The 24,929-nt window shown below is 45.6% G+C and overlaps 2 protein-coding genes across 5 annotated transcripts in view; one reads left to right on the plus strand and one right to left on the minus strand.

Moving 5' to 3' along the window:
* LOC128274907 (glycerol-3-phosphate dehydrogenase, mitochondrial) overlaps window positions 1–24,929 on the minus strand; it is a 281,955-nt gene that overhangs the window by 175,397 nt on the left and 81,629 nt on the right. The window lies entirely within an intron of this gene.
* On the plus strand, window positions 7,693–14,605 carry LOC128274933 (phosphoglycerate mutase 2-like). 4 transcript variants are annotated; one of them, XM_053013282.1, is made up of 4 exons: window positions 7,693–7,802; window positions 12,332–12,644; window positions 13,102–13,599; window positions 14,029–14,605. In XM_053013282.1, exons 2-4 carry the CDS (start codon window positions 12,539–12,541, stop codon window positions 14,190–14,192), a joined length of 768 nt encoding a protein of 255 aa, XP_052869242.1. In that variant the 5' UTR covers window positions 7,693–7,802; window positions 12,332–12,538; the 3' UTR covers window positions 14,193–14,605. The 4 variants fall into 4 exon arrangements, with proteins under 4 accessions (XP_052869242.1, XP_052869239.1, XP_052869243.1 ...); XM_053013279.1 differs by lacking the exon at window positions 7,693–7,802 and adding an exon at window positions 12,129–12,226; XM_053013283.1 differs by lacking the exon at window positions 7,693–7,802 and adding an exon at window positions 12,129–12,226 and having other exon boundaries at window positions 14,038–14,605.

A 24,929-nucleotide genomic window follows, 5' to 3' on the forward strand; every position in this document is an offset into this window, starting at 1 on the left:
AAACAATGGCACTCCTGAGATCCTCTTCCTGAGGTAGTTTGAGTGGCACTGAGGGCACTCATTTCGATCATTTAATTTAAAACGTTTCTATGATTTACGCTTAGGGCTTTTCTGGGCTTTACGGTTCTGTAATGGGCCAGGATCCCGACACCTCTTGAAGGATATTTATTTATTTATTTGTACAATCATCATCAACGGGCTTACAAAGCCTAGTTGAATCTTATAACTAAACTTAAAGATAATACAATTGAAAAGAGCCGATAAACGATATATAACGTACACACGAACAGAAGGATAAGTAGAGCAAACAGGCATAGAGTAATGAGTAACAAAGTGCACGTCAAAAGTTAAAGAAATAAAGACTATTTTTGCACAGGTTTACGGACATATTAAAGTTTAGTAGCGGTGATGCCCGGTTGTAGGCTCTGGCGATATTGTTGAGAGGGTCAATACGAGATGAAGAAAGGACATCCAACTGATGATCTGCGCGTCTGCGTATGACCCTCGCAGGTGCATAAAGGTTCACTTTCTCAAGCAGGAAGGGAGAGCTGATCTTGGCAGTTAGGAGTTTAAACATAAAGAGAGCGCAGGAGGACATACGCCTGTGACTTAAGGGGCGGATACCGAGCAAAAGACATCTTACGTTATAACAAGGGAGATTATTATATGGGTACCAGCCCGTCCTGGCTAAGGCCACTCTTGTGAATCTTCGCTGAACTGACTCGATTGCGTCCACCCAGCATTGGGACTGAGGATTCCAGACCACACAAGCATGCTCAAGGATAGGACGGACGAGAGCAATGTACAGATTCTTCAGGCACATGGCATCGGTGAACTCCTTAGACATACATATAACAAATCCTAGCACTTTGAGAGCTCTACTAATTATATCCTCGTAATGGCTCATAAAATTAAGCTTAGAATCTAAAACAACACCTAGGTCTCGCACCGAGTCAAGTCTGGGGATAGTAGTGCTATGCAACTTATACGAAAATAGGAACGGTGCTTTCTTACGCGAAAACGATATCACATTACACTTGTTTACATTAAGCGACATTCCATTGCAGATACACCAACGTTCAAAAATAGTTATGAGGTCCTGAAGGGTAATGCAGTCCGAAATGTTATCAACAGGCAGAAACATTTTAAGATCGTCGGCATACAGAAGATGACAATTAGGGAGTAGGGCTGAACTGACATCATTCAGGAATATAGGCTTTCCTCCCCTACTTCTCCTAAACAGCCACGGGGCCCTAGTCACGTTGCAACTGGATATCGTAGCACTACAAGAAATGCGTTGGCTAGGAAGTGGATCGCAGATCGTGGCAGTAGCTACGATATCTACTGTAGCTACCACGACCGCGACCACATGCTTGGAACCGCCTACGACGTTGGTCCACGACTGATGCCGGCGATCATCGGTCAAGCGATCGTCGACCCGGAGATCGCGTTTATGGTGAGTCCTAACTCTGTAGTGACTAGCGTTCAAACAGCTACATTGTGGCACTGGTCGCCTTTTCCACACATACATTTTAGCTCCTAATTTAAGCTGAGGCTGCACCCCGCACACCGGCCCGTAAATGAAAGGCTATGCACCTGACGCCTGTCAGGCAGATTCTGCAAGATTAACCTAAACGTTCACGCCCCTACCGAACACAAAACTGAAGAGGAGAAAGACCACTTTTATTGCTTCCTCCAAACAGACAGATCAAGGGACAGATGACCTGGCTCTTTGGGTTGGTAAGCCCTGGTTTGTAAGCATTGAATAGGGCATTTGATAAAACAGTAATCTGCAGTTAATGCTTTCAGACAAACGCCAAAAACAAAGAGACAGATAGTGTTTCTTGATTATCCCTAGTTTCAGTTTATTTTAATAACTCTTTTCCATATTTCACTCCTTTTTTCGTTCGATATTTTAAAGATTTCTTATTTTATACACAACCCAGTTTCAGAAGAAAATTAATTTTATTGAGCTGATTCTGATCGTTGCTGTTTGTGAACATTTGCTAACTGCTATCGCCGAATTCATACATTTTAGTATTCTAAGATACAAAATTCAAACTTATTCTAACCCAAACTTGAATGAACAACGAAAGAATTAATGAGTTTCCCCTTCTTGTGAACTTTTTCGAGATGTTTGGAGTGACTAGACTGCTTGATTGCTGAACGCTTTTGTCACAGACTTTACACTGGTATGGCTTTTCGCCAGTGTGAGTGCGGAGATGTTCTTTAGGTTAGATATACTGTGCGAACATTGATGAACAATGAGGACACTGATACTGTTGGTCCTTATTGTGAATTTTCGAATGTTGTGCAGATTTGATGATGGAAGGCTTTGTCACAGACTTTACACTGATATGGCTTTTCGCCATGTGAGTGCGGATATGAATCTTTAGGCTAGATAACCTTGCGAAACTTGAAGACAATGAGGACACTGATGCTGTTGGTCCTTATTGTGAATTTTCGAATGTCTGCAGATGCTGATGAACTGAACGCTTTGTCACATACTTTACACTGGTATGGCCTTTCGCCGGTGTGAGTGCGGATATGAATCTTTAGGCTTAAATGAGTCTGCGAACTTGACGAACAATGAGGACACTGATACTGTTGGTCCTTATTGTGAATTTTCGAATGTTGTGCCAGACTGCCTGATGAATGAAGGCTTTGTCACAGCTTTACACACATAAGGCCTTTCGCCGGTATGAGTGCGGATATGAATCTTTACCTAGATAGACTGCGAACTTAATGAACAATGAGGACACTGATGCTGTTGGTCCTTATTGTGAATTTTCGAATGTTGTGCAGATGCCTGATGAATGGAAGGCTTTGTCACAGACTTTACACACATAAGGCCTTTCGCCGGTATGAGTGCGGATATGAATCTTTACCTAGATGAGACTGCGAACTTGATGAACAATGAGGACACTGATGCTTGTGGTTTTTGGAAAGACTTTTACTATGGGCGTTCCGAGTTTCGGGGCTCAAGACGTTTTGAATTGATTCTGCCGCTGAATCATCATCACACGTATTGTCTGCCACGGCCACAGGATGATCTTTCTGATCCTGACAGATCGATTTCAAAGGATTTGTTTTGTGAATATCCTGCTCATGATCAAGAACATCATTCGTTGTTTGCAGCTGATGCTGCTCATCGACCTCTTCGTCCTCTGATTTGATTGCAATTGAGTTTTCTTCTGCCTCGAATAAATCATCCGGTATTTCACCGCAACATTCATATGTCATGTTCGCTTGATGAACAGCAAAACACTTCTTGTGCAAATCCTTCGCTGGATCCGGTAAGGTAACTTCAGTTTTAATTGACAATTCCGTGCCAACCATTTGTTCGGCGGAGTGGTCAAGATGGTTTTTCAAACGCCATCCACACATCGTACAAAAATGCGACGGAATTCCAGGTTCGAACTTAATCTGTAAGAATATGTATATCATAGACCAGACATAGTTTTTTTTGCAAAACAACGTGCGAAGTCTGTTGTTACAATTTTTGCTACAAATGCCAACGATGGAGCGGACAATGCTGTGCGGACAATGCTGTGCGGATGATGGAATGCGGCCGCGTAGTGCTAAACTTAAACATAGAGTGCAGTGAAAAGTGCTTGCCGGAAGCATTAAACAATTGTAGAAAAGTTGTAGAGTAAGGATAGTGAATAAATATAAATCATTGTTTACAAAACAGTCTGTTTGACAGTTCAATGGGAGTGAGAGGATAGTGAGAAAGAAAAATATATGAGACGGAGCACTCACGACGTGAGACTCACCAGTGAGACGCTTTTCTAATATAAAACGGGTATTGCCACATAACTGTACGAAAGTGAGCCGTTTTTCAAATATAAGACCATAGTGAGAGGGGTCTTCTCACAGGTTGAGATCTGCGATTAAAAAAATGAAAAATTGAGTGATTTTTTCGTTCGGGTGAGGTAGTTTGAGTGGCACCCGAACAAACAAAATGGTAACTCAGTTTCTCCATACTGAGAAGAAAAATTTCACGGCGAATTGTTTTCTCGCCAAGGGGCAGAAAGAGAACGCGACAGCGAGCAGTATTTTCTCTCTCTGTCACGCTAATATAGCGTCCAGTCCGCCACTCAAACTGTTAGAAGAAATTTTCAACAGTTCAGCCGAAGCGTAGAAGACGAGTAAAAAATCGACATCGCATCATCGACGTGAAAATAGTGTTTAAATAGTGAATTTTAAGCTGTTGCTTATTTCGGTAAGTAAATTTAAGCATCGGGAAGCATTTCTCGATAAGTATTTACTTATAAATAATGAAAGTGCACCGCATTTGTTTACATTTTTAGCCGACCAGTGTCATCGTGCCATTGGATGCCAGCGACGCAGCGAAGCCAGCGAACGATGCAATTACGATACAGCGGATACATGAAATGCTGCGGAAACCTGCGATGTAGTGCTAAACATACACGTAGAGTGTAGTGAAAAGTGCATGGCGGAAGCCAAAAAGTTGAATAATTGCAAAAAAATTGTTAAGTTGTATACTGAATAAATCCAACATTTTGTTTACAACAGCGAACGATTTGACAGTTCAATGTGTGGGAGAGGAGAGAAAGAAAGAAAAATAGAAAATATAGGGGAAAATCGCTCACGGGCTCTCACGGCGGGCCCTCAATTTTAGGGCTGTAAGAGGCGAGTTCTCAGTCCTATACGTTAAGATGTAGATCAGTCTTTAGCCCTAAAACGGCCATAGTGAGAGGGACTCTCAAAAGTTGAAATTCTGCGATTAAAAAAATGAAAAATTGAGTGAATTTTTCGTTCGGGCACTGAGGGCACTCATTTCGATCATTTAATTTAAAACGTTTCTATGATTTACGGTTAGGGCTCTTCTGGGCTTTACGGTTTTGTAATGGGCCAGGATCCCGACACCTCTTGAAGGATATATAGGCTTTCCTCCCCTACTTCTCCTAAACAGCCAGGGGCCCTAGTCACGTTGCAACTGGATATCGTAGCACTACAAGAAATGCGTTGGCTAGGAAGTGGTTCGCAGAATAGGCGTGGCAGTAGCTACGATATCTACTGTAGCTACCACGACCGCGACCACATGCTTGGAACCGCCTACGACGTTGGTCCACGACTGATACCGGCGATCATCGGTCAAGCGATCGTCGACCCGGAGATCGCGTTTATGGTGAGTCCTAACTCTGTAGTGACTAGCGTTCACTCAGCTACATTGTGGCACTGGTCGCCTTTTCCACACATACATTTTAGCTCCTAATTTAAGCTTAGGCTGCACCCCGCACACCGGCCCGTAAATGAAAGGCTATGCACCTGACGCCTGTCAAGCAGATTCTGCAAGATTAACCTAAACTTTCACGCTCCTACCGAAGACAAAACTGAGGAGGAGAAAGACCACTTCTATGGCATCCTCCAAAAGAACTGGACAGATGCCCTGGCTCTTTGGATTGGTAAGTCCTGGTTTGTAGGCATTGAATAGGGCATTTGATAAAACAGTAATCTGCAGTTAATGTTTTCAGACAAACGCCAAAAACAAAGAGACAGGTAGTGTTTCTTGATTATCCCTAGTTTCAGTTTATTTTAATAACTCTTTTCCATATTTCACTCCTTTTTTCTTTCGATATTTTAAAGATTTATTTTATACACAACTCAGTTTCAGAAGAAAATTAATGTTATTGAGCTGATTCTGATCGTTGCTGTTTGTGAAATTATGCTAACTGCTATCGCCGAATTCATACGTTTTAGTATTCTAAGATACAAAATTCAAACTTATTCCAACCCAAACTTGAATGAACAACGAAAGAATTAATGGGTTTCATCTTTCTTGTGAGTTTTGAAGTGATATGCTAGACCATTCGGTGATCTGTACGCTTTGTCACAGACTTTACACTGGTATGGCCTTTCGCCAGTGTGAGTGCGGATATGAATCTTTAGGTTAGATGACCGTGCGAACATTGATGAACAGTGAGGACACTGATACTGTTGGTCCTTATTGTGAATTATCGAATGTTGTGCCAGATTGCCTGATGAACGAAAGGCTTTGTCACAGACTTTACACTGGTATGGCTTTTCGCCAGTGTGAGTGCGTACATGATTCTTTAGGCTAGTTGAGTGTGCGAACATTGATGAACAATGAGGACACTGATACTGTTGGTCCTTATTGTGAATTTTCGAATGTTCTGTCAGATTGCCTGATGAACGAAAGGCTTTGTCACAGACTTTACACTGGTATGGCTTTTCGCCAGTGTGAGTGCGGATATGAATCTTTAGGTTAAATGAGTCTGTGAACTTTGACGAACAATGAGGACACTGATACTGTTGGTCCTTATTGTGAATTATCGAATGTTGTGCCAGACTGCCTGATGAATGGAAGGCTTTGTCACAGATTTTACACACATAAGGCCTTTCGCCGGTATGAGTGCGGATATGAATCTTTAACCTAGAAGATACTGCGAACTTTAATGAACAATGAGGACACTGATCCTTATTGTGAATTTTCGAATGTTGTGCCAGATTGCCTGATGAACGGAAGCCTTGTCACATACTTTGCACTGGTATGGCAGTTCGGCAGTGTGAGTACGGATGTGTACCTTCAGCAAGCATAAAAATGGATATGTTGCCGAACATTGAGGGCAGGGGTGCTTGTGGTTTTTGGAATGGCTTTTACTACGGGCGTTCCGGGTTCCAGGACTCAAGACGTTTCGAATTGATGCTGCTGTTGCATCATCAGTACACGTATTGTCTGCCACGGTCGCAGTTCCTTTTGATTTTTCATCCTGACAGCTCGATTCCAAAGGATTTGTTTTCTGATTATCCTGTTCATGATCCGGAATATCATTCGTTGTTTGCAGCTGATGCTGCTCATCGACCTCTTCGTACTCTGATTTGATTGGATTTTCCTCTGCCTCGAATAAATCATCAGGTATTTTACCACAGCATTCATATGTCCTATTCGCTTGATGAACAGTCAAACACTTCTGATTCAAGTGCAAATCCTTCGCTGCATCCGGTGAAGTCACTTCAGTTTTAATTGACAATTCCGTGCCAACTGTTTGTTCGGCGAGTGGTCAAGATGGTTTTTCAAACGCGATCCGCACATCGTGCACAAATGCGACGGAATTCCAGGTTCGAACTTAATCTGTAAGAATATGTATGTGTATCATAGACCAGACATAGTGTTTTTGCAAAACAACGTGCGAAGTCTGTTGCTACAATTTTTGCTACCTGCAGACCGGTAAACTGTCCGGATTCGTCGCGCGTTAGAGCTTCCAAAGCATCACCAGTGGACATACACCGTCTACATATTTTTGCGCTTCTGGAAAATAATTCGCTATCATACCTATTAATCCTTTATTGAACACCAACTTACTCAACACCATCTCTTTCTTAATCAATGCCGGAGACTCCATTTTAATTGCACTCGTTTATTTAAGCGATTCTGTAAATGCGTCCACTTTGTTATTAAACAAAGGTTTTGGCTTTTGACAATCCTTCGATTTTTGACAGCACTAGCGCCCCCTTACTGATCTACCGGGAACTGGCGCTTCAGCGTTACGCGGCGCCTTACAATCCTTGGCGTAACACTCGGTAACGGTTGTCAGTCATAGGGCACTGAATCACACGCACACACACACACCTCGTGTTGTTTTTATTTACGTTTGCTTGGTTAGTTGTGTTTTGTTTTGCGGTACACGGTGATCGGTTAAAAATTGTCTGTTGCGTTTGCTCATTGTCGAAACAGCCGTTGGCTGCCTAAAGTGGTACCGTTTTATATTCTGCTGACGCAGCACTTCCTCCCAGCTCTGCGGCCGACGTACTTGGTAAGTGTTCACTTTTGGGTGGCAGCGGCCCTGTCCGTAGGGGGGCTACGGAGTTGCACTCTGCGTGCGTGTCAAATATGCAGTTCACCATCTGGCCGAAGCCTCAGCCCCTCGTTGCCACTGCTACCACTCCACTGTGTTGTAATTTAAGCACAGAAAGTATGTCAACTTTTCTGGCAAAAGGGTTTTGCATTTACGTTGTGCTTCACGCACATTGGATGTTGGTACTGTTTGCTACCCTATTGTTACGTTAAACATTATGAACCTCAAATGACCTTGAGTGTGTACACCGGTGGCAGAACATTCCGGTGCCAGTTATCCACCGACCGCAAGCTATCTGTTGCTAGCTTTGCGATGGCCTTGCGCAGTCGGCCTTTCGGTTCCAGTTCTTTGAACTATGCTCGAGCCCAGTACGCTTACACGGTCGGTGCTTCACGTGAAAAAGCGTGAAGCCATTGACCGTGTTTGGAGGCGACACACTGAACATCAACGGAGTGTGAAGGCTTAAAAATAATACGCAAGATGCTGAGGACCCGAACGAGTGGTGGTGGCCGAATGGCGCGAAGCAACGTGGATTTAATGCCTCGCGGCGCTTAACATATTGCGCATACGCAATAAGAATCACACTTGTCGCCGCGAACGTTCGAGTATCCGGCCTGGGTTACGATAAAATAACGCTTGACACGTTTGCCCGATCAAAATGGGGGAATGTTGCTTCAGAATATCAATGGTTTCCTTTCAAAATGACACGTTTCGAAGTAACGAAAGGGTGTTTTTGCGCCGAGTTTACCAAGTCGTGACTGAGCACTATTTAATGTCAAACCGAGTGAAGACCTTTCTATTATATTGAAGCCAGTAGTATGGCATATTTTTTCTTCCCAATGAAACATCCATGAAGGGTTCTACTAAAATCAATGCAGCCTTTCACAAACATTGCACTCCAAGTGCTTAGTACAGTGGATGGCGAAATTAACCTTAGCTCATGAACATTTAAATAATATGTGAAAATATGAGTACATCTTCTATTTAAATGCCGCTTTTGAGACGTTGAATATTAGATTGAGGTTCTAAGACTAAAATGTGGGCGATAAAATGACATTTAGATGTAATCTAGTAGACTGGTGCGGCCATTTGTGGTCATAGGTCAATTTGAGCACGGCGAAATTAACCTTAGTTTCATTTGGAAGCTTGAAGTTTTTATTTTTCACACCAATTTCTTCGTTTTGCTCGGTAATAAAGCAACTAGTTTACATTTTTTAAATTTATGAGCAATAACAACATGATATTTTACATGTTTGATATTCAAAATGCAGAATTAAAGCTGAGAAACGCATGGTGAAGAATTCACAAGACATTATGCTGTTTCTCAGCTTGAAATATGGTAGAACCCTCTAAATATCCCAAGTTACCAATTAATAACGTAAATTAGTTATTAATTTGAGTATTAGTGGTAAAATGATAGGGATATTGCACGTTTTCGACAAAAGCGAGCAAGCAATCGGCAGCAATAATCAAGCTGTATGAAAATGAAGGTCGTATTCATCATATTAAAGTTTGTGGCCGCAAGAAATCAACACCAAAACGAGTTAATAAACGTATACTGAATATCTCCTCCACAAACCATTTGCAATCCGCCTAAAATATTGGCCAAAAACGAAAATCAGAATGTATACAACTCGATTCCGTGCATATCATTCGACGTAGCCTATAGCATGTAGACAAATCTGGCCTTCTTTTCAACAAAATTCCGCACCTAACGATGGCCAATACGAAAAAAGAACAGTATTTTACTATCTGCATGCTTTGAAACCTCGTTTATTGTGAGAAAAGCTGTTTTGGAGTGATGAATCTTTGGTATGATTCACCTCTCATTATAAGGAGTTGAAACTTTCTGCTATAAGGACCTGAATCATCAATTAGGAAACAAATTACAACGGCATTATGTTCCAGGGATGCATTATTTACATGAAACTTACAAGTTGGTGACCTTTCCTGGTCATGCTGACTCGAAAGCTGGTCAAAAATCGACGAAAGAAAAATCATTCAAGAAGGAACAAGTCTTATAGGTGAAGATTTCCCCGCACCACAGGATAGTGCGGCAATCCACAAGCCAGAACTAGTCATGCAGTATCTCGTGGATGATAATATCAAAGTTTTAGGGTATTAACATCTTTGTCCAGACCGGCCAACCACTGAAAACATGTGGTTATTCATGAACTTTAGAGTGTACGTAAAGATCCCACTCAATTTAACAGAATTAGCTAAATTAATCAAACCTATCTATACCAAAATAATACATGAGGACTGTAGAAAAGGCCACATAACAAAACCAGGATGTTTGGCTACACTGCCTGGGCGGAATGGTATGTATTGCGGATACTAAGGTTATTTTCGCCGAAGAGAAATTTGGCTTGTTCCAAATATGTTTGACCAAAATTTTTCTCTTGTATCAATCATCCCTAAATACACCAAAACTAACATTTACACATCTTATTTAATGTTTTTGATTGATTTTTTAATGACTAAAGCAAATTTTTCATCCTCGTATTTCCAAAAATCTTTTGTGTTCTTGAACTAAGGTTAATTTCGCCATCCACTGTACTTGAGTATTCCATTGAAAAGCTTCGGAAACGCTCAACAAAACCGATGCGCGGCACTCTCAAGAGCGCGATCGCCAGACAAAAAAACAATCTTCGATAAACAAACAAATTATGCAAAGAATTCGAAACGCGCTCTGCATGCCGACGCGGGCAGCCTACGCGGCAGCCTGAAACATATTTCATTCATCAGCGGAACCGCGTCCTGAGCTTCACGGTCTGGCCGGATAGTAAACGCGAAGCCGGTTTTCGTGTAGCGCCGCGCATGCGTTGCCGGCTCTGGAACGTCTGGTGGCGCAGTTAGCGCTTTTTTGTGGGTTCCCTTTTTCTCCACACCGTTGCATTCCATTGAAGAAGAACCCGGGGAGGGGTGGTGGACTGCGCAACATAGGGAACCGTTCGGGGCTCGATTTCCATTCTTTTGCGTTTCTTGCCAACGAAGGCCAAACACGCCTTCACTAAGCGCTTCACCGCCAAGAAAGGAGACCGTAAAGGAATGCGCTAACGGCTTGTAATGATTCATCGCTGCGAGCACGATGGTCGCAAAGCGCAGCTGACACCCCGTGGTTCAGGTTCCATCGTGGGTTCGAAACGAAGCTGCGTATTTGATTGTTGGTTCAAGCCATTTGCGCTTGAGTCAGGTGCGAGTCCGCGCTTTACAACCGCAGCGGGTGACGGTTGATCAACCTTTTTTTGTCTTTACATCCTTTCTCAACGGAGGAATAAGATTTTAAAAAAATAGATGACGAGATTTGTGTTCAGTTTATGTGAATCGATGTGAATCAATAATCGAGAATCGACGAAATAGTTTTCTAATCAAAGTAAGCTTTTGGAGACATATTTCATTTGATAGTTGAAAATTATATGGAATAAAGGTAGAAAAGAAGAATTTGCTAAATCAGTGCCGTGAAGAAATTCAGAATTAAGCCCAAAGGTATAAGGTTGTTTTTTTAAGCATCCTGGTTTGCCTTCCATGCTCTGTTTATTAAACACAAGTGGTTAGTTTCCAGGTTGAATTATGCGTGCCGTAGAACCATCAATTAACCATCTGTTGAGAGGAAGTGACTCGTGGTATACTTATAGCTGATCTGAACACATTTAAAATATATTTCGTGACCAGATCCAGCAGCTTGAACGAAGCACTGTCCATAGTTTATTCCCGAAAGGTAAACAGAACCGCGGCACCAGAGTCTCGGTACTTCCAGCCAGCCAGACAAGAGCTGATGAGACCGACCTTCACGGACCATTGGCAGGCACAGCGAATGATCGCGCTGCCCTCGTGTAGCAGACACACATTTCTTAGTTCTGTAACGCGAACGCCCATCCTGACGGTTCCCTGAAAGTGCCTTGTGCCTTCGGGTCCCTTAAATGAGGGCACCGCGATATGAGGGATTGGTCAAACAATGTTAACGAAAATATGTGTGCGTCCGTCCGTAGCTCGCGCGTCAGAGAATCCAACGGATCTGCGTGTGGGTGTCGCGGGCGATCTTCCGCGCTTATCAGCATCGCGTAGCGGAGTGAAGTTGGTTGCATTCTCCTCCTCGTAGCTCGTTTCTTCGGGTTTTGTCCAAGGACGCCGGCGGCGACGAGAACGGTGCAGCCGACCGCCGCTGAATAAGGGCCGTTGATTTACCTCAAGCTGATCCCATTAATACATGCTCAGCGCGGGGTTCGCCGCACGCGCACCATATCCAAGCGCATCATACAACACCGCTCGATCTCGAGGAAACGAATGGATCCAAGGGCCGTCAGTCTAGTGCGAGAACGCTTGGCAAGGTGGTGGACGCGGTTGTACGGTAGCGAAAGGTGCATCCATCGGTCAGAGTGGTCGGTTGCCGGTCGATTCGATTCTGTTCTTTTCGTTTCATTTAAAAGTGACTGCAACACGATGCAGATTTTCATTCATTTATTCCGTTTTTATGCTTCCCGTAGGTTGACCATGTGCTACGATCAGGTTATCGGAAGCGTGGAATAAAGCTTCTCCCCTCATCAACGGTTTGATTGACCGAATTGAACATCGTGCACCGAGACCGAGTGCAAATCTTCGGAGGCAAAAGACCTCGACCAAGCAACAAGCATCAGCGCACCAGCGTACAGAACGGATTAGCGGACGGAAGCGATAGAAATAGGTGAACGACGATGGCGGTTTCAAAGTACAGTGTCACGTTCGTGCGACACGGCGAAAGTGAGTGGAACAAGATGAACCTCTTTTGCGGCTGGCACGACGTGGGACTCAGTGAGGAGGGTAAGTTACACACCATTTCTCACTTTCCGTTTCCTGCTGCGGACAAACGTGTCATCTGAATCGGCCCATCGGCCCAGCACGGGTTAAGCAAAGGGTAGCGGAAGCAAAACTTTGACCATTTCTTGTAAGCTTTCCGAGCTAGTCTATTCGAACGAACGCTTCGGCATGCGAAGCGGCTATTTTGGTTTTAAAGCTACGATGTTGTGGCGACACGACCCTTGAACCGATGAACGGTCAACAAACAGGTTCAAACTTTTCGCGGCTATTTTCAATCGATCAACATTTGTTTCAAGGTTAGCGCTGCGTCCTGAGTCCCTGTGAAGTCGACGTGGTTTTATTTTGTCAAAAAAGTACGAAAAAGAAAATTCCCGGAATCATCTTGGACCAACATTTCAGTTCACAAAGTATGAGCCACGGATAAACATAGCTAACCAAAACCTTATCCTTCTCACTTCAGGAGAATGGGATGCCCTGGAAGTGTCTGCTGCGGCGCTTAAGCGTGAAAACATGCGCTACGACATAGCGTTCACGTCCTGTCTACGTCGCGCCAACCAAACACTAGAGGTCATACTGAAGGAGCTCAAACTAACCAGTATCCCGGTGCGGCAGCTGTGGCGTCTGAACGAACGGCACTACGGGGCACTGACGGGCTTCAACAAGCGCCAAATGGCCGATATCTATGGCGAGGAGCAGGTCCAGATATGGCGCCGGAGCTTCGACATTCCACCGCCCGCGATCGAACCAAACAATCCGTACTACCATTCGATCAAGAACAATCCCCGTTTGCGGCACATCAACGAAAAGGACTTTCCGACCACGGAAACGCTGGAAACGACGATGGAGCGGGTCGTGCCGGAGTGGACGGATTCGATTATACCTGAGGTACGGGCCGGCAAACGGGTACTGGTCGTGGCCCACGGGACAAGTCTGCGTGGCCTAGTGAAGCACATCCAAGGTAATTTTATTGCACTACCTAAGACAATAAGAACATTGAGGACGACGGTTGGTGAACGGCTTATGGGGTGCCTGGTTGTAGCGTATAATTTTGCTGTGTGTAATGTAATGTATGATTTACAGGGGTCTTTTTGATTCCCAAATCCTTATGTGTTTAGTATTTGTTTTAACCGTTTATAAGAAATGCTGGCTAACTAACGAATGCTTAAAATTCTACACGGTGGAGGTTCAAAATTTTATAAATATATCTTTTTCTCTCTTTCTCTCTCTTTCTCTTTATCTTTTGAAATCATAATCGTGATGCTTCAAACGGCGGTGTTGTACAATATTCAAAACTTTCTCCAAACCCTTTCACTGTCATTGCACACCATATCACCAATAATGCACGCCACCAAACGCAAAACCGAAACACAATACTTACCATCTAAAGGTATTTCAGACGCGGACATCATGAAGTTCAACCTGCCGAACAGTATTCCATTCATCATCGATTTCGACTCTTCGATGAAGATGGTGGGCAACATCCGGTTTCTCGCCAACGACGACACTGTCCTGAAGGCGATGGAAAAAGTCGCATCGATAGGTGGGAAGTAAGGCCTCGCTGTCTCTACTTTTCCGATGGTCGATGGTCCAGTGTAAAGCTCTACCTCACGATCGCCTGGAGCGCTGATCGAATTTTAGCATTCGGTAAATTGGGGTGCTTGCCTTGCTCCTTCTTTTTGTGTACGGTCGCGAACCGACGAGGATATCTTTTCCGCTTGCAGTTTTCAAGTATACCTATATAATGTCTGTCCTTTTAGATCTTTTATTTGCATACTTTTCCCCACTTTTATATTTATTCTTATAGATTTCGAAAATATTTGTCCGTTTATCGTAAAAGGCAGAAGCAATTTTGTTTATGTTATTTTTCTACTAGTAGAATAAACATTAATTGGATTTTTATTAATTTTAATGCATGTTTTTCCGTGTGTGCGAAAGTAAAATAAAGTACTATTTAATATACACAAAATAAATAACCGTTTTTTGCGTAATTTGGCGTTGTCGAACACAAGGTACTGACTCAAAACCGCGTTGTTTATAACCATTCTTTTTTGCAAACAACAATCGATCAAGAAGCGAACCGTAAAGATAACATTCTTCAAACATTCGAAGTGCGCGGAGTCAAGAAGTCTGCCTCTTGAAGTAAATTGGTCTATGTTACCGCACATTTATCAGCTGTAAACGGCACCTAATCTGCTCCGTTATCAATCACATACACGGGAGCCTCTTCAGCCTTACCAGCTGTAGCTCTCTATAAACCTTACACCGAATCGTTTAACGTGTTGAGCCAATGCCTCAAGTTGATATTAAACAATGAAGACAACGGATTCTGTTTGCTACTGGGATGATAAAATGTAACCTATCAAAGCATCATTTTCAGTAGTTTTCTGCAAAACTGATAACAAAATTAAAAAGTAAACAGTTCAAGCATCAATTAGCGAAGTCAAGCACCTTCGCAATCTCCTGGCCACTTAAAAGATAGTACCGCCAGAGCCGTGACCATGTTTTACATCCATATCTTCGATGAAATCGCCTGTTAAGCAGCGTCTGATTGTGTCATCAATTGTATCAATTAAGACTCGTCCCACATTTTCTTTGATATCTCCGTGAGAATCATCTGCCGCGAGTGCCGTGTTCTGTAGAGTGATGCAATTAACTTTGTCACACCACGATAATCGAACATAAAAACTGAGATTGGAACGGCAGGTTTGAGAAAATTCTACATTCACAAAACAGCTGCTTTACGTGGTACGACAAACAGTTAAGATTGGTTTAAAGCGGATGGCGCAACAATGAAAACTTCCACAAGCCACGCACACCGGACACACATTTCAAGCTCCATTTTCACTCAATCTCGGAACATGCGTGACGGCAATATTAGGCAAATAAACGATTCTATTCGTTATTCAATTAAGATTTCTTCAGTTGATAAAGTTCGTTGTACCCCGACCCACACCCGTCAATGCGGCTCGCCGTTGTTCAACAATCATGCAGGCAAACAGTAGGTTTGCCTAGCCTAGAACCGTCCCTTCCCGCTCCCGGCCGTATCGCCATCGCGGTTCCTCAATGGTCAAGCAGCAAAGACCCGCGTATCATCATCAATCATAGCGGCTCCAAATTTTACGCTCCGAAAGATTGCTTTTAGCGTGCGGCGGCGGTCCGCAAACCGCGGGCCCTGCCGTTCGAGCATATCCGGGCAAACTGGACGGAACATAACGTAAAATTAGAAATACATTATTCCATTGCAAAATCATCAGCCTGAGGAGCAAAAGAGCTCAGGTCGAAAGCGACCACGAAATGCTTTCACGCTTCGGTGCACATTGAGGTTTGCCTTGGCCAGCGGGTTCTTGGTCATAGGCCTCGGCAGTCGGCGATACCCTGGTTCGCTTCCCGTGGCCACGCACATTAGTATTCATCGCGTTTCCCGTTTGACATTGGGTATTGTTTGTTGGGAACGGGTTTCAAACGTGTCCAATGAAGATGATGATAAAACAGAGGAGCTTTGTAAGTGGTCAAAATTCCCCAAAAGCGTTACGAAGCGATCCACAGTTAACGACGAAAGTGCGGAAGAGCAACCCAGCATGTGTTGCAATGCAATGTTTACTATGATCATTAAGATCGTTATGATTACGATCGTTGCGTAATAGAAATCGAGCAGCAATTACATCGTCTACGGTACATTGCCGTCGGAAAGTGAATAACCGGAATGTGTGTAGGGCAGCAGATAAGAAAAAATAAACTAGCTGAAAGCACCACAAACCAGTCTGCAGCCGACTCCGGTCCTGTGGTGGTTGTTGCCCTTTACTTTACAGCGTACAGTAATCAGTCAACGGTAGTATCAACATGACGTCCTATGGAATTGCGAGAAGAACCAGGAAAGCGATGCCTTTCAAAGAATGTTGTAAAATATAAGAAATCGCCCTCAATTACTTGTATGTTGTTCAAAAGTACGTAGGTAAAAGAACCAAATGTTCCATAGCCATACACGCATTTTCTTTATTTCGTTTTTAAACCACCATGAAGCACCGACAACGCACACTTGCCATTGACCCATCATGGTTCATATCTTTGGGTTGACCGTTTTTTATCGGCTACTGAACATAAAAATTCCTCGGTTCACTCACGATAAGCATGGTGATCATGTTGAATCACGCCGAACGTCGGGGCCAAGCTGGGTCACGTGAACCCCGAGAGGTCAAGCAACCAACATACCGACTGACCAGTGTGGAAACTGTGGTATCACGGCCATAAAACCGCATCGTCGATCAGCGGCTTTTGTGGTGATTGTTTATGTTTTGACGGATGCTCAATATGCTTCAGCTGCTCGTGTATCCAACAGACCGACACACAAGATCAATCCGCTTGGATCTGGTTTCATTGGATTTATCGCAAGAGCATAAACGAGAAAAGAATGAGAAAAAGTGTGTGCGTGTATGGGTGGACAGACGACAGAAAAGAAAGAGACACAGCAAACGAGAGAAAGCAAGAGTATAAATATCCGAAACAAAAGACAACAACAGCGAGGATACACGCACACCAGCACGCCTGTCGATTGTTGTTATTCATCTAATCGTGCGAACGCGCGATGAAGTGTAACGTGAAATCTGGGGAAATCACTTCGTCCGCTGCTTCGTCGTTTTCGCGGTTTCGCGGTTTTCCCGTAAGGGGCGCCCATGATCGAATACTCCCCCACCAACGCGCATAAAAATGAACGACACGACGATGGCGGTTGCGCACTGTGCGCTTGTATTGGCCGGACAGTTATGTTCGCAGTGGACACATTGTTCGTTCATGTTACTGTTTTGTATCCAAGTAGCCTCGTGGAGCCAATTTCATTTTGGCCTACGATTTAGCTTGCCGATTTTAGTCGATATTTGACACAATATACTATAGGCTTCCGGCAAGAGTCACTAGGCTTCTCCATCACGCACCGCCGACCGGAACACGTGTACAGGATTTCGAATAACCAACGAAGAAATCGTTTTGTTTTGCAAACGGTGTAACGTTGCATCCGTTCGTCACTGTAATCCGTGGTGGTGGCGCAGCATGCGAGCCTACTACCATTCATTCAAGATGTAAAACATGAGATTAGTGATCTGAGCCGTGGGGCAGTGGAAAGAGAGCAAAATCTCAAGCAACCGAGAGAGAGAAAGAGAGGGAGAGCCACAGACAACACGCGAAGAATATGTGATGTAAACAGTAAAAGATGGCCGATGCTGGCGGAGAGGAGAGGTTACGAGTGCGAGAACGAGATGGCTAGCTGGCGCCGGAGATGGCCAGACAGGTTTCAGGCAAGGTGGCCCCCCCACACAATCCTTTGCCTTCGCGGTTCGCGTGCGTGCATTTGTGTGTATGAAATGGCACCAGCAAGTGTCAAAAACGGTCCGACCGCGCTGTGTCAAAAACGTGTGCGACTCTCGCCGGAGATGGAGCTTGCCGTTGGTCGTCGGCAGCAATAAGTGGTCTGTGGTTCTAGAGCCGCGTGCGAAATCACCCGCACCCGGAAGGTTAGCTAGGCGGCCATTTTCCGCCCTGCGGTGTGCCAGTGCCAGTGCGATCGAAAAAAGGAATCTTGTCGGTGTGTGCTCGACACGCGTGACGTATGGTTGCTTTGTGGCTGTGCAGGCCCCAAATGTGTGTTGCTTTTGGTCCTTCCCTTGCATTCTTCCCATAAATAGATACGGTTTATCAGACCCCGATGTGTGCACTGCATGGCCAACTTCGCGTGACCCGTACCCGTGCATCCGAGTGACAGAACGCGGCAGTGGGGATGTGCGAAAATAGCTGCTAGGCCAGGGCTGACATTCCCGGGTGCCCCATTACCGACCATCACTACCAGTAATCAATATGAAAGCGGATACCGATCGGGCCCCAAGTCATCTGATATTGGCAAAACACAGTCCGTGCCAGATGTACACTCCCTTTCGCACGGGTTGTTTCCGTTCTTTCAGCTTCACACCTTTTTTTACGGAGAGACTCATGAATGAAAGTAGTTCCGCGCATGCTTGACCGTGTGGTGTGCCAATCGAACCCAGAAGTCGAAGCCAAACATCCGTCTCTTGACTTTCACCTGAACCACCGGGCGCGCCTCCGGGCGGTTTTCGGTGGTTGTTTCGCAATTGTCGATTGTCATGGCTGTAACGATAAGCAAATTGCATAACGATAACGAGGCTCCGGAGTTTATCGTTTTATCGATATCCTTCGATCCCTTTCCTGCTGTCCCTTTCCCGCACTCGCGATTCGTTCAAATAGCACCGAATCCAATCCGACTGTTATCAACCCCCTCGTCCGAAACAGATGTCAGTAAACACCGTATCTCGAAGCAACGGATAAGCATCCTAATCGCCACAACAACCGTCACAAAGATTGTGTTTTACGGCTTCCGGTTGAGCCGTGGCAGGTGTCGAAACTGGCATCTGAAACAATATCTCTTTTACGTGAGCTGTCCACGCGTGAGATAGCGCGGCCCAACCTCACCTCATTCATCTGGAGATTCCCGAACGGATTGGCCCTTAGACTCCGGTTCGGCGCGAAAACCATCGACGTCATCGGACGGATTCTCCGTCATCGTTCCGTCTCCGCGCACCACGCACATACACGCACGCACAAATCTCTCAAGACCGGCTCGCTCCGCGTGTGTGCGTGTGCCGTGTCTTGACCGTCCGTTCCGGCTATCGCCAGCCGGCACAAGTGGTGCTCGCCGCACCATCACACTACGGGGCGCGCGCGGGTTGATCAGCGGAACGTCAAGCGGTCAGTTAGTTAGTAGATCCGTCTCGGTGACTGCGGACCTGTGTCGCGTTGCGAACCCGCGCAACCCGTGTTGATCGACCTTTCGAGTTTGATTTTCGTCTTGTAATTGCTCGCCGTTGTGTGTGTTGTGATTTCGTGTCCGTGGCCAATCTTACGCCTCGGCGGGAGGTTCAAAAGGTCGTGCATCGCATCGTATCATAAAGCCTGTGGCTGGACCCGGGTCGGTCAACGGATGCCGGGTGCTCCTGCGACGGACTGTCCTGCTCCTAATCGGGTTTACTGTGTCTCTGTGTGTATGCGCTCGGTGTGCGCCTGCGTTACACCTGCCGCGGTGTAAGGGTGTAGGTCTTCGTCCCCGCTCCGTGGGACGCTTTCTGGCAGGTTGTTATTGTGACGGGCTCCCGAGCCAGTCGAAGGCACGAAACCAACGGCAACGGAACTTGAAAGAAATCTCCGTCGTCCGGAGTCGGTTTGCTTGTCGTCGTCGTCGTCTTGGTCGTCTTGGTCGTCCCGGGGTCGGTGCTTTGATTGAATAAACGCCCCGCAGCGGCGTCTGTAAAATGAAAGAAATTTCAATTCCCGTCCACGCGCGGTGTGTGAGTAATTTATCTGTTTTTCTGCAGAAAGTTGCAGAGCTGCCGCTGCGGCACTAACTGCTCGAAGTGACGGTGACGGTGCGCGAAACGGAGCAACAGTGAAAGTGACGCAGTGAAACTCGCCTCATGGGACATCATCGCTCCAGAGGTCGCGTTCAATAGTTTACCGAAAGTGACCACCAGAGGACCGGAGTGGCGAATCTCCAAGCCTTCCATTCGAGCGACGAACCACCCTCCGGGCATGGCTGGTCCGAGGGCAGCAAGGTCCGGCAACAACCAAGGTGAGCCCTTGAAGAGTGCGATTATGCTTGTAACGGAGTGTGTTGTTTTCAGTTCCCGACGATTAACCCGCATAACACGCGTGTTTGGCGTGTGTCCCTGGTACCTCCGCGGGCCCTAGACCTCCGCGCGCGCGCTGACCGTGAATGGTTTGATTCGAAAATGGAGCTCAGGCCATGCGGATCCTTATAAGAGCCGCCAACAAGCGAGCACCGCAATGCGTTCCATCATTAATTGGCGGACGGTGTCGGCCGTTAATTTGTCATGGATTGCTGTCGAATGTTCTGTACGCTGTAGGTGCCACATCTCCATGGCACACTCCTGTTTGCCTAAGTCCTAACAACACAAAGACTTTCGTATTATTGTTTCACTCGGGAAGAGAGACCTTTTTTCGATTGCTATTTTAAATGGCTGCTTCCGACAACTTTCCTTAAACAAGCATTACATTCCAACTTTCCTGCCCAATGGCTACCCAATGTTTTTGTACGAGAAAGGACGGGTCCATTTGTAATTCTTTTCGACTAGTGGATCATTGCTATCCCGACTGAAAGGTTACTGAGATGTGTTTTTTGAACCCAAAAAACAAGATTACACTGACTGACATTTCACATCTGGCAAAGGTTGGGTAGTTCCCCGTAGTTGTCAAAAGTAACACATCGGGCAGCTGTGTTTTGTAATTCGAGATACCATTTAATCGTGGCACTGATCCCAGCATATCCGCTTCGAAACGCAGTTCCATCACATTCCAAACTTACTGTCCGATAAGCACGGATTAGCGCGCTGCAAAGTTGCAGAGCGGAACGCAATTTATTTCATTAATCCGCGTGCAAAAAAACAAAACAGATCAACCGGAAGCTGGACAAGGATGCAGGCACGGTCCCCGTGGGGTATTAGACATTCGATTTCAAACTGTTTCCCACGCCCGCTTCTCGTGGCAAAAACCGAACGCGGTGGCGGTGCTGAGTCCTAAAGTGCAATAAATCAGGCCCACCAAACCAGGAGGAGCATCATTCACGCGGGCTCGCGCGGGACAAACAACACGCGCAACACACCGTGAGGCTGCTGCTGCTGTTGGCGATGATCTATGGTCCGTGATCCGGTCGCAAGTCGCCCCGTGACATAAAACATTGCCCAAGCTCGGGCGAAAAAGGAAAATTTATGAGACTAATTTTGCACACCGGCAACGGACCGGAGCGCGTAAATACAAATGTATCCATTACGGTTACTACTCTTAGTACGTGTCTTATGGGGCCAGGCCAGGCTTTTTATGTCTCATTTATCTGGTTTGAACGAAACAAATCCATGGTTTGATGTTTTCATTCAACATGGTCTGCGTGTTTTCACATCTTTTATGCAAATTATTACATTAGCCTCACCATTTAAAGTGTTGTAAAATGAACATTTCGAAGGCAAAATCTTTTAATTTATAAACTCCCGTGCGCATCACAGTGAAAGCTTTACTTTTTATTGCCATATCACGCGCCACAGTTTATACATTTGAACGCCAACAGTTTTGGCCATCATCCTGGAAGCTGTGGTAAAGTTAAATTATTTGCCCAACGGTACTGTCGGTTGGTTCCGGTCTGATTGTTTGATCCTGTTCAATTACGCCGGGATTAGGTCCATTCCGGGTTGAGCTTCGCCCGAGTGGGTGTGTTGGGCGTTGGACTAGAACCAAAACAATTTTCCAATCCCGGTCCTTGATTTGGCTGTGCAGGATTTGCCGTGCGCCCTACTTTTTCCCCCGATCTCGATCGGCGGTTCCAATCGACGGTTGGCTTAGCGTTTGGGGAGCATTATGTTACACAATCGGGATGCTTATCTGGAATTTACTAAAAAGATGGATTAAATCAGAGCAAGCGATTGAATCAAAGATTTTACGAGTTACATTTAACCACATTCAAACAACTGGACTGCACTGGAGAAAATGGCGAAGTGAAAAAGCTTTGTGTCCATGCTCATGGCGGAGCTGTAAGGGTGGCGCAGGACAAATGCCTCCCGGATAGGGATGGATGCACCCATTTTTATCCGCTTTCCGTGCACCGGTCGAAAGTGGAAAGTCGGCGCAAATCGAACACAATCCGACCACCAACAGAAAGCCTCGCTTGACCTAAATCCTCCGGTTGGCCAGAAGCGTGGTCATAAGGAAACAGAAGCCGGTCCGAGATCAAACTTGCTGATGCGACCAACCGCTGCCGGGGTCAGGCCCGTGAGAGCACGTGTGTGCGGATTGCATTGCCAAAGGATTTGAAATCGGTTTGCCGGTGAACGATGGTCCTGGTGCGCTCGTACGATGGACGATTGAGTAAACGTAAAAATATGCTGTCCAGCAAGCGTTCGGATGGAGTCCGTTTTACGGCTTATGGGTTCCGCCACAACGACAACGACAACCTCCAACAACAAAAGGGCGTTATAGAGCGATAGCGCTGCTACAGCGAGTCCTGTTTTCTGGCCAATAAATTTTATCCCCTGACCGTGGCCGTGCGCAGTATCCCAAATGAAGGTGTGCAGGATCCGCAGCGCATTGTTGTTCAATTTTTAGTGTCAATTTGGACAGACTTCATAGTTCGGTGCGTTGGGAGCAACCATGGACTAAACGTTGATTAACGTAACTGAGGTAGTTTGGAACCAGCTCCCGGGCTGCTCGTACATGGCTTCAAATTGTCTCCACCAATCGAGCGACGAAACGTGACTCAAATACATGTCGTCGTGTACCGGGCGCGATGCTCACTAACACCGTCCGCGAGCCGTCACGAAACTCAGCTTCATTTCCTCGGTTGTGATAATACGCAGATAATTTGCATTATCGTGTGGCCGGTGTGGCCTCAGCGTCTCGAGGGCGGACGACGATTTTGCGACGCGACCGCGCATAAGCTGACGCTGAAACCCAACGGATCGGATTGTGTAAGCCAAGCGGTGAGCTTCCGTAGGCCCCACCGGACCGTGGATGCTGGGCGGAAAACATTGTGCAAGCTATTTTTAGCCTTGGCCACTTTTGTCCAGCAACCCCGGCAGCAGTCAATAAGGCGGACAAAGTGTAGAAATAGACTCGGGCAAGTAAGTTTCCTACTTGGCCGCTACAATTCCGTTGGCCCCGTCGAGCAGTTGCTCTTCGAAGGGAGCTCACCACGTGACGCGCTACTGTTCAGAGACTGTCCGTTATTGAATCAAACGTCGCGAAGCAAACAAATTAACACCTAATGCCATCAGTTGAGTTAAGGTTGACGCTTGTTGCGAAAGTGAAGCCTCGGGCTGAAACGTCAATTTTTCCACGCCTACTGTGACTCATTACGATGCGCAAGTTAAGCTCCAACGGGCAGCAATCGAAGTAATAAAGCATTCATTATTCGAAAAGAAAGGCACCATAATTTTATCTACCCTTCTGAGTCGCTCATTATCACACTGTAACGTAAAAAAAATCTCATGACAAATGGGAAGCTATCGCGCTTCAATCTGCATTCTGTAGCGAGCGCTTTAATTCAACCATTTCAATTAATTGTAATTGCCGTTCATTCACTCGATTGGCGCACATCTTTTGGCCCCCGTGCCGTGTCACCGTGGTGGGAGGGCGCTACAAACCACTTGACACGCGTTAACGAGCTGCTCGGAAGCTGCCCCCGGAGGTTGGTAAATATTACATTTAATTCGCATCCCGTGCCGCGGCGCGTCCAGTCGCGTGCGTGGTAAATTTATCATCGAGGCCGGGCTCGGGCCGAAATCACTGCCATTTTTATTGGTGCGAATATTATTAGCTTTAATTAACGAACGCCAACGGGCCGCGATTTCCATCGGCATCAATTACGGCGTTTTTGCTGAAGTCCGGCGCCCCCCATTATGTTGTGGAACCCCCTCCGTTTTGATCCCCCGTTGATCGCCTCGTGGACGTGCATTAGGCCCTGTAATGGCGTCTTAATGTATCATTTTGGCAACGGGCATAACGTAATTTCGGGCAGAATAGAACCCCCGGACGGCTCGGATTAGAATAATGCGCCCCATTATAGGGACTGGCTCATTGCGACATTGTTGTCCAATGTTGTGCTGCCTGGCCCGGTGAACCAATGGCGCACGATAGTCTGGGGGGGAGCCTGCTACTGATGACCGTTCGACATTGAGCAACATTTTTGTGATAATTCACCCGGTCTCGTCAACGTGACTCTGCTGTGGGTAATTTTCTTTTGTATTTTCCTGATTGCAGAGTAATTTCGACAGAAAGGAATTTCTTTGTGTGTGTATAGAAAATGAGAGAATTTTCTGACTTCTTCCATTCAACACTTCCGGGAAAAAACTAACGGAACAATGTAAAATTACTTTGGCATTTTACTGCAATAAGTCACTTTTAAATTGTAGCCTTCAAACATAATGTTTACATTGAAGCGAACGGTCAAAAAAGGGGTCCCGATTCCCGACCCTTCCTAATGTTGATAAAAACAGTTCCTTACATTTTCGGAAACAAAGCTCTGCGGAAGACTGTTGGCAGACTTTTGTTGCAAACATTGCATTCCACTCCACGGTCAACCGTCGCGAAAAAGGAATTACATGTTATCACCTTCCAGTGCCTCTCACGAGACTGCCTTCGGTGCGGTGTGATGGGGCTCTTTCATCAGAATAAATGTCCCAACAGCAGTAACGGAGCGCGTGGAGCATTATCATCCATCACGATGAT

The sequence above is a fragment of the Anopheles cruzii genome, chromosome 3, assembly GCF_943734635.1.
Source record: "Anopheles cruzii chromosome 3, idAnoCruzAS_RS32_06, whole genome shotgun sequence".
NCBI classification, from domain to species: Eukaryota; Metazoa; Arthropoda; class Insecta; order Diptera; family Culicidae; genus Anopheles; species Anopheles cruzii.

Bases quoted from the DNA above. Each gene is read 5' to 3' on its own strand.
- LOC128274933 (XM_053013282.1), top strand. From the start codon at position 12,539: ATGGCGGTTTCAAAGTACAGTGTCACGTTCGTGCGACACGGCGAAAGT. The intron at 12,645-13,101 runs GTAAGTTACACA...TTCTCACTTCAG, and splicing joins CGTGGGACTCAGTGAGGAGG to GAGAATGGGATGCCCTGGAA. The intron at 13,600-14,028 runs GTAATTTTATTG...TACCATCTAAAG, and splicing joins CCTAGTGAAGCACATCCAAG to GTATTTCAGACGCGGACATC.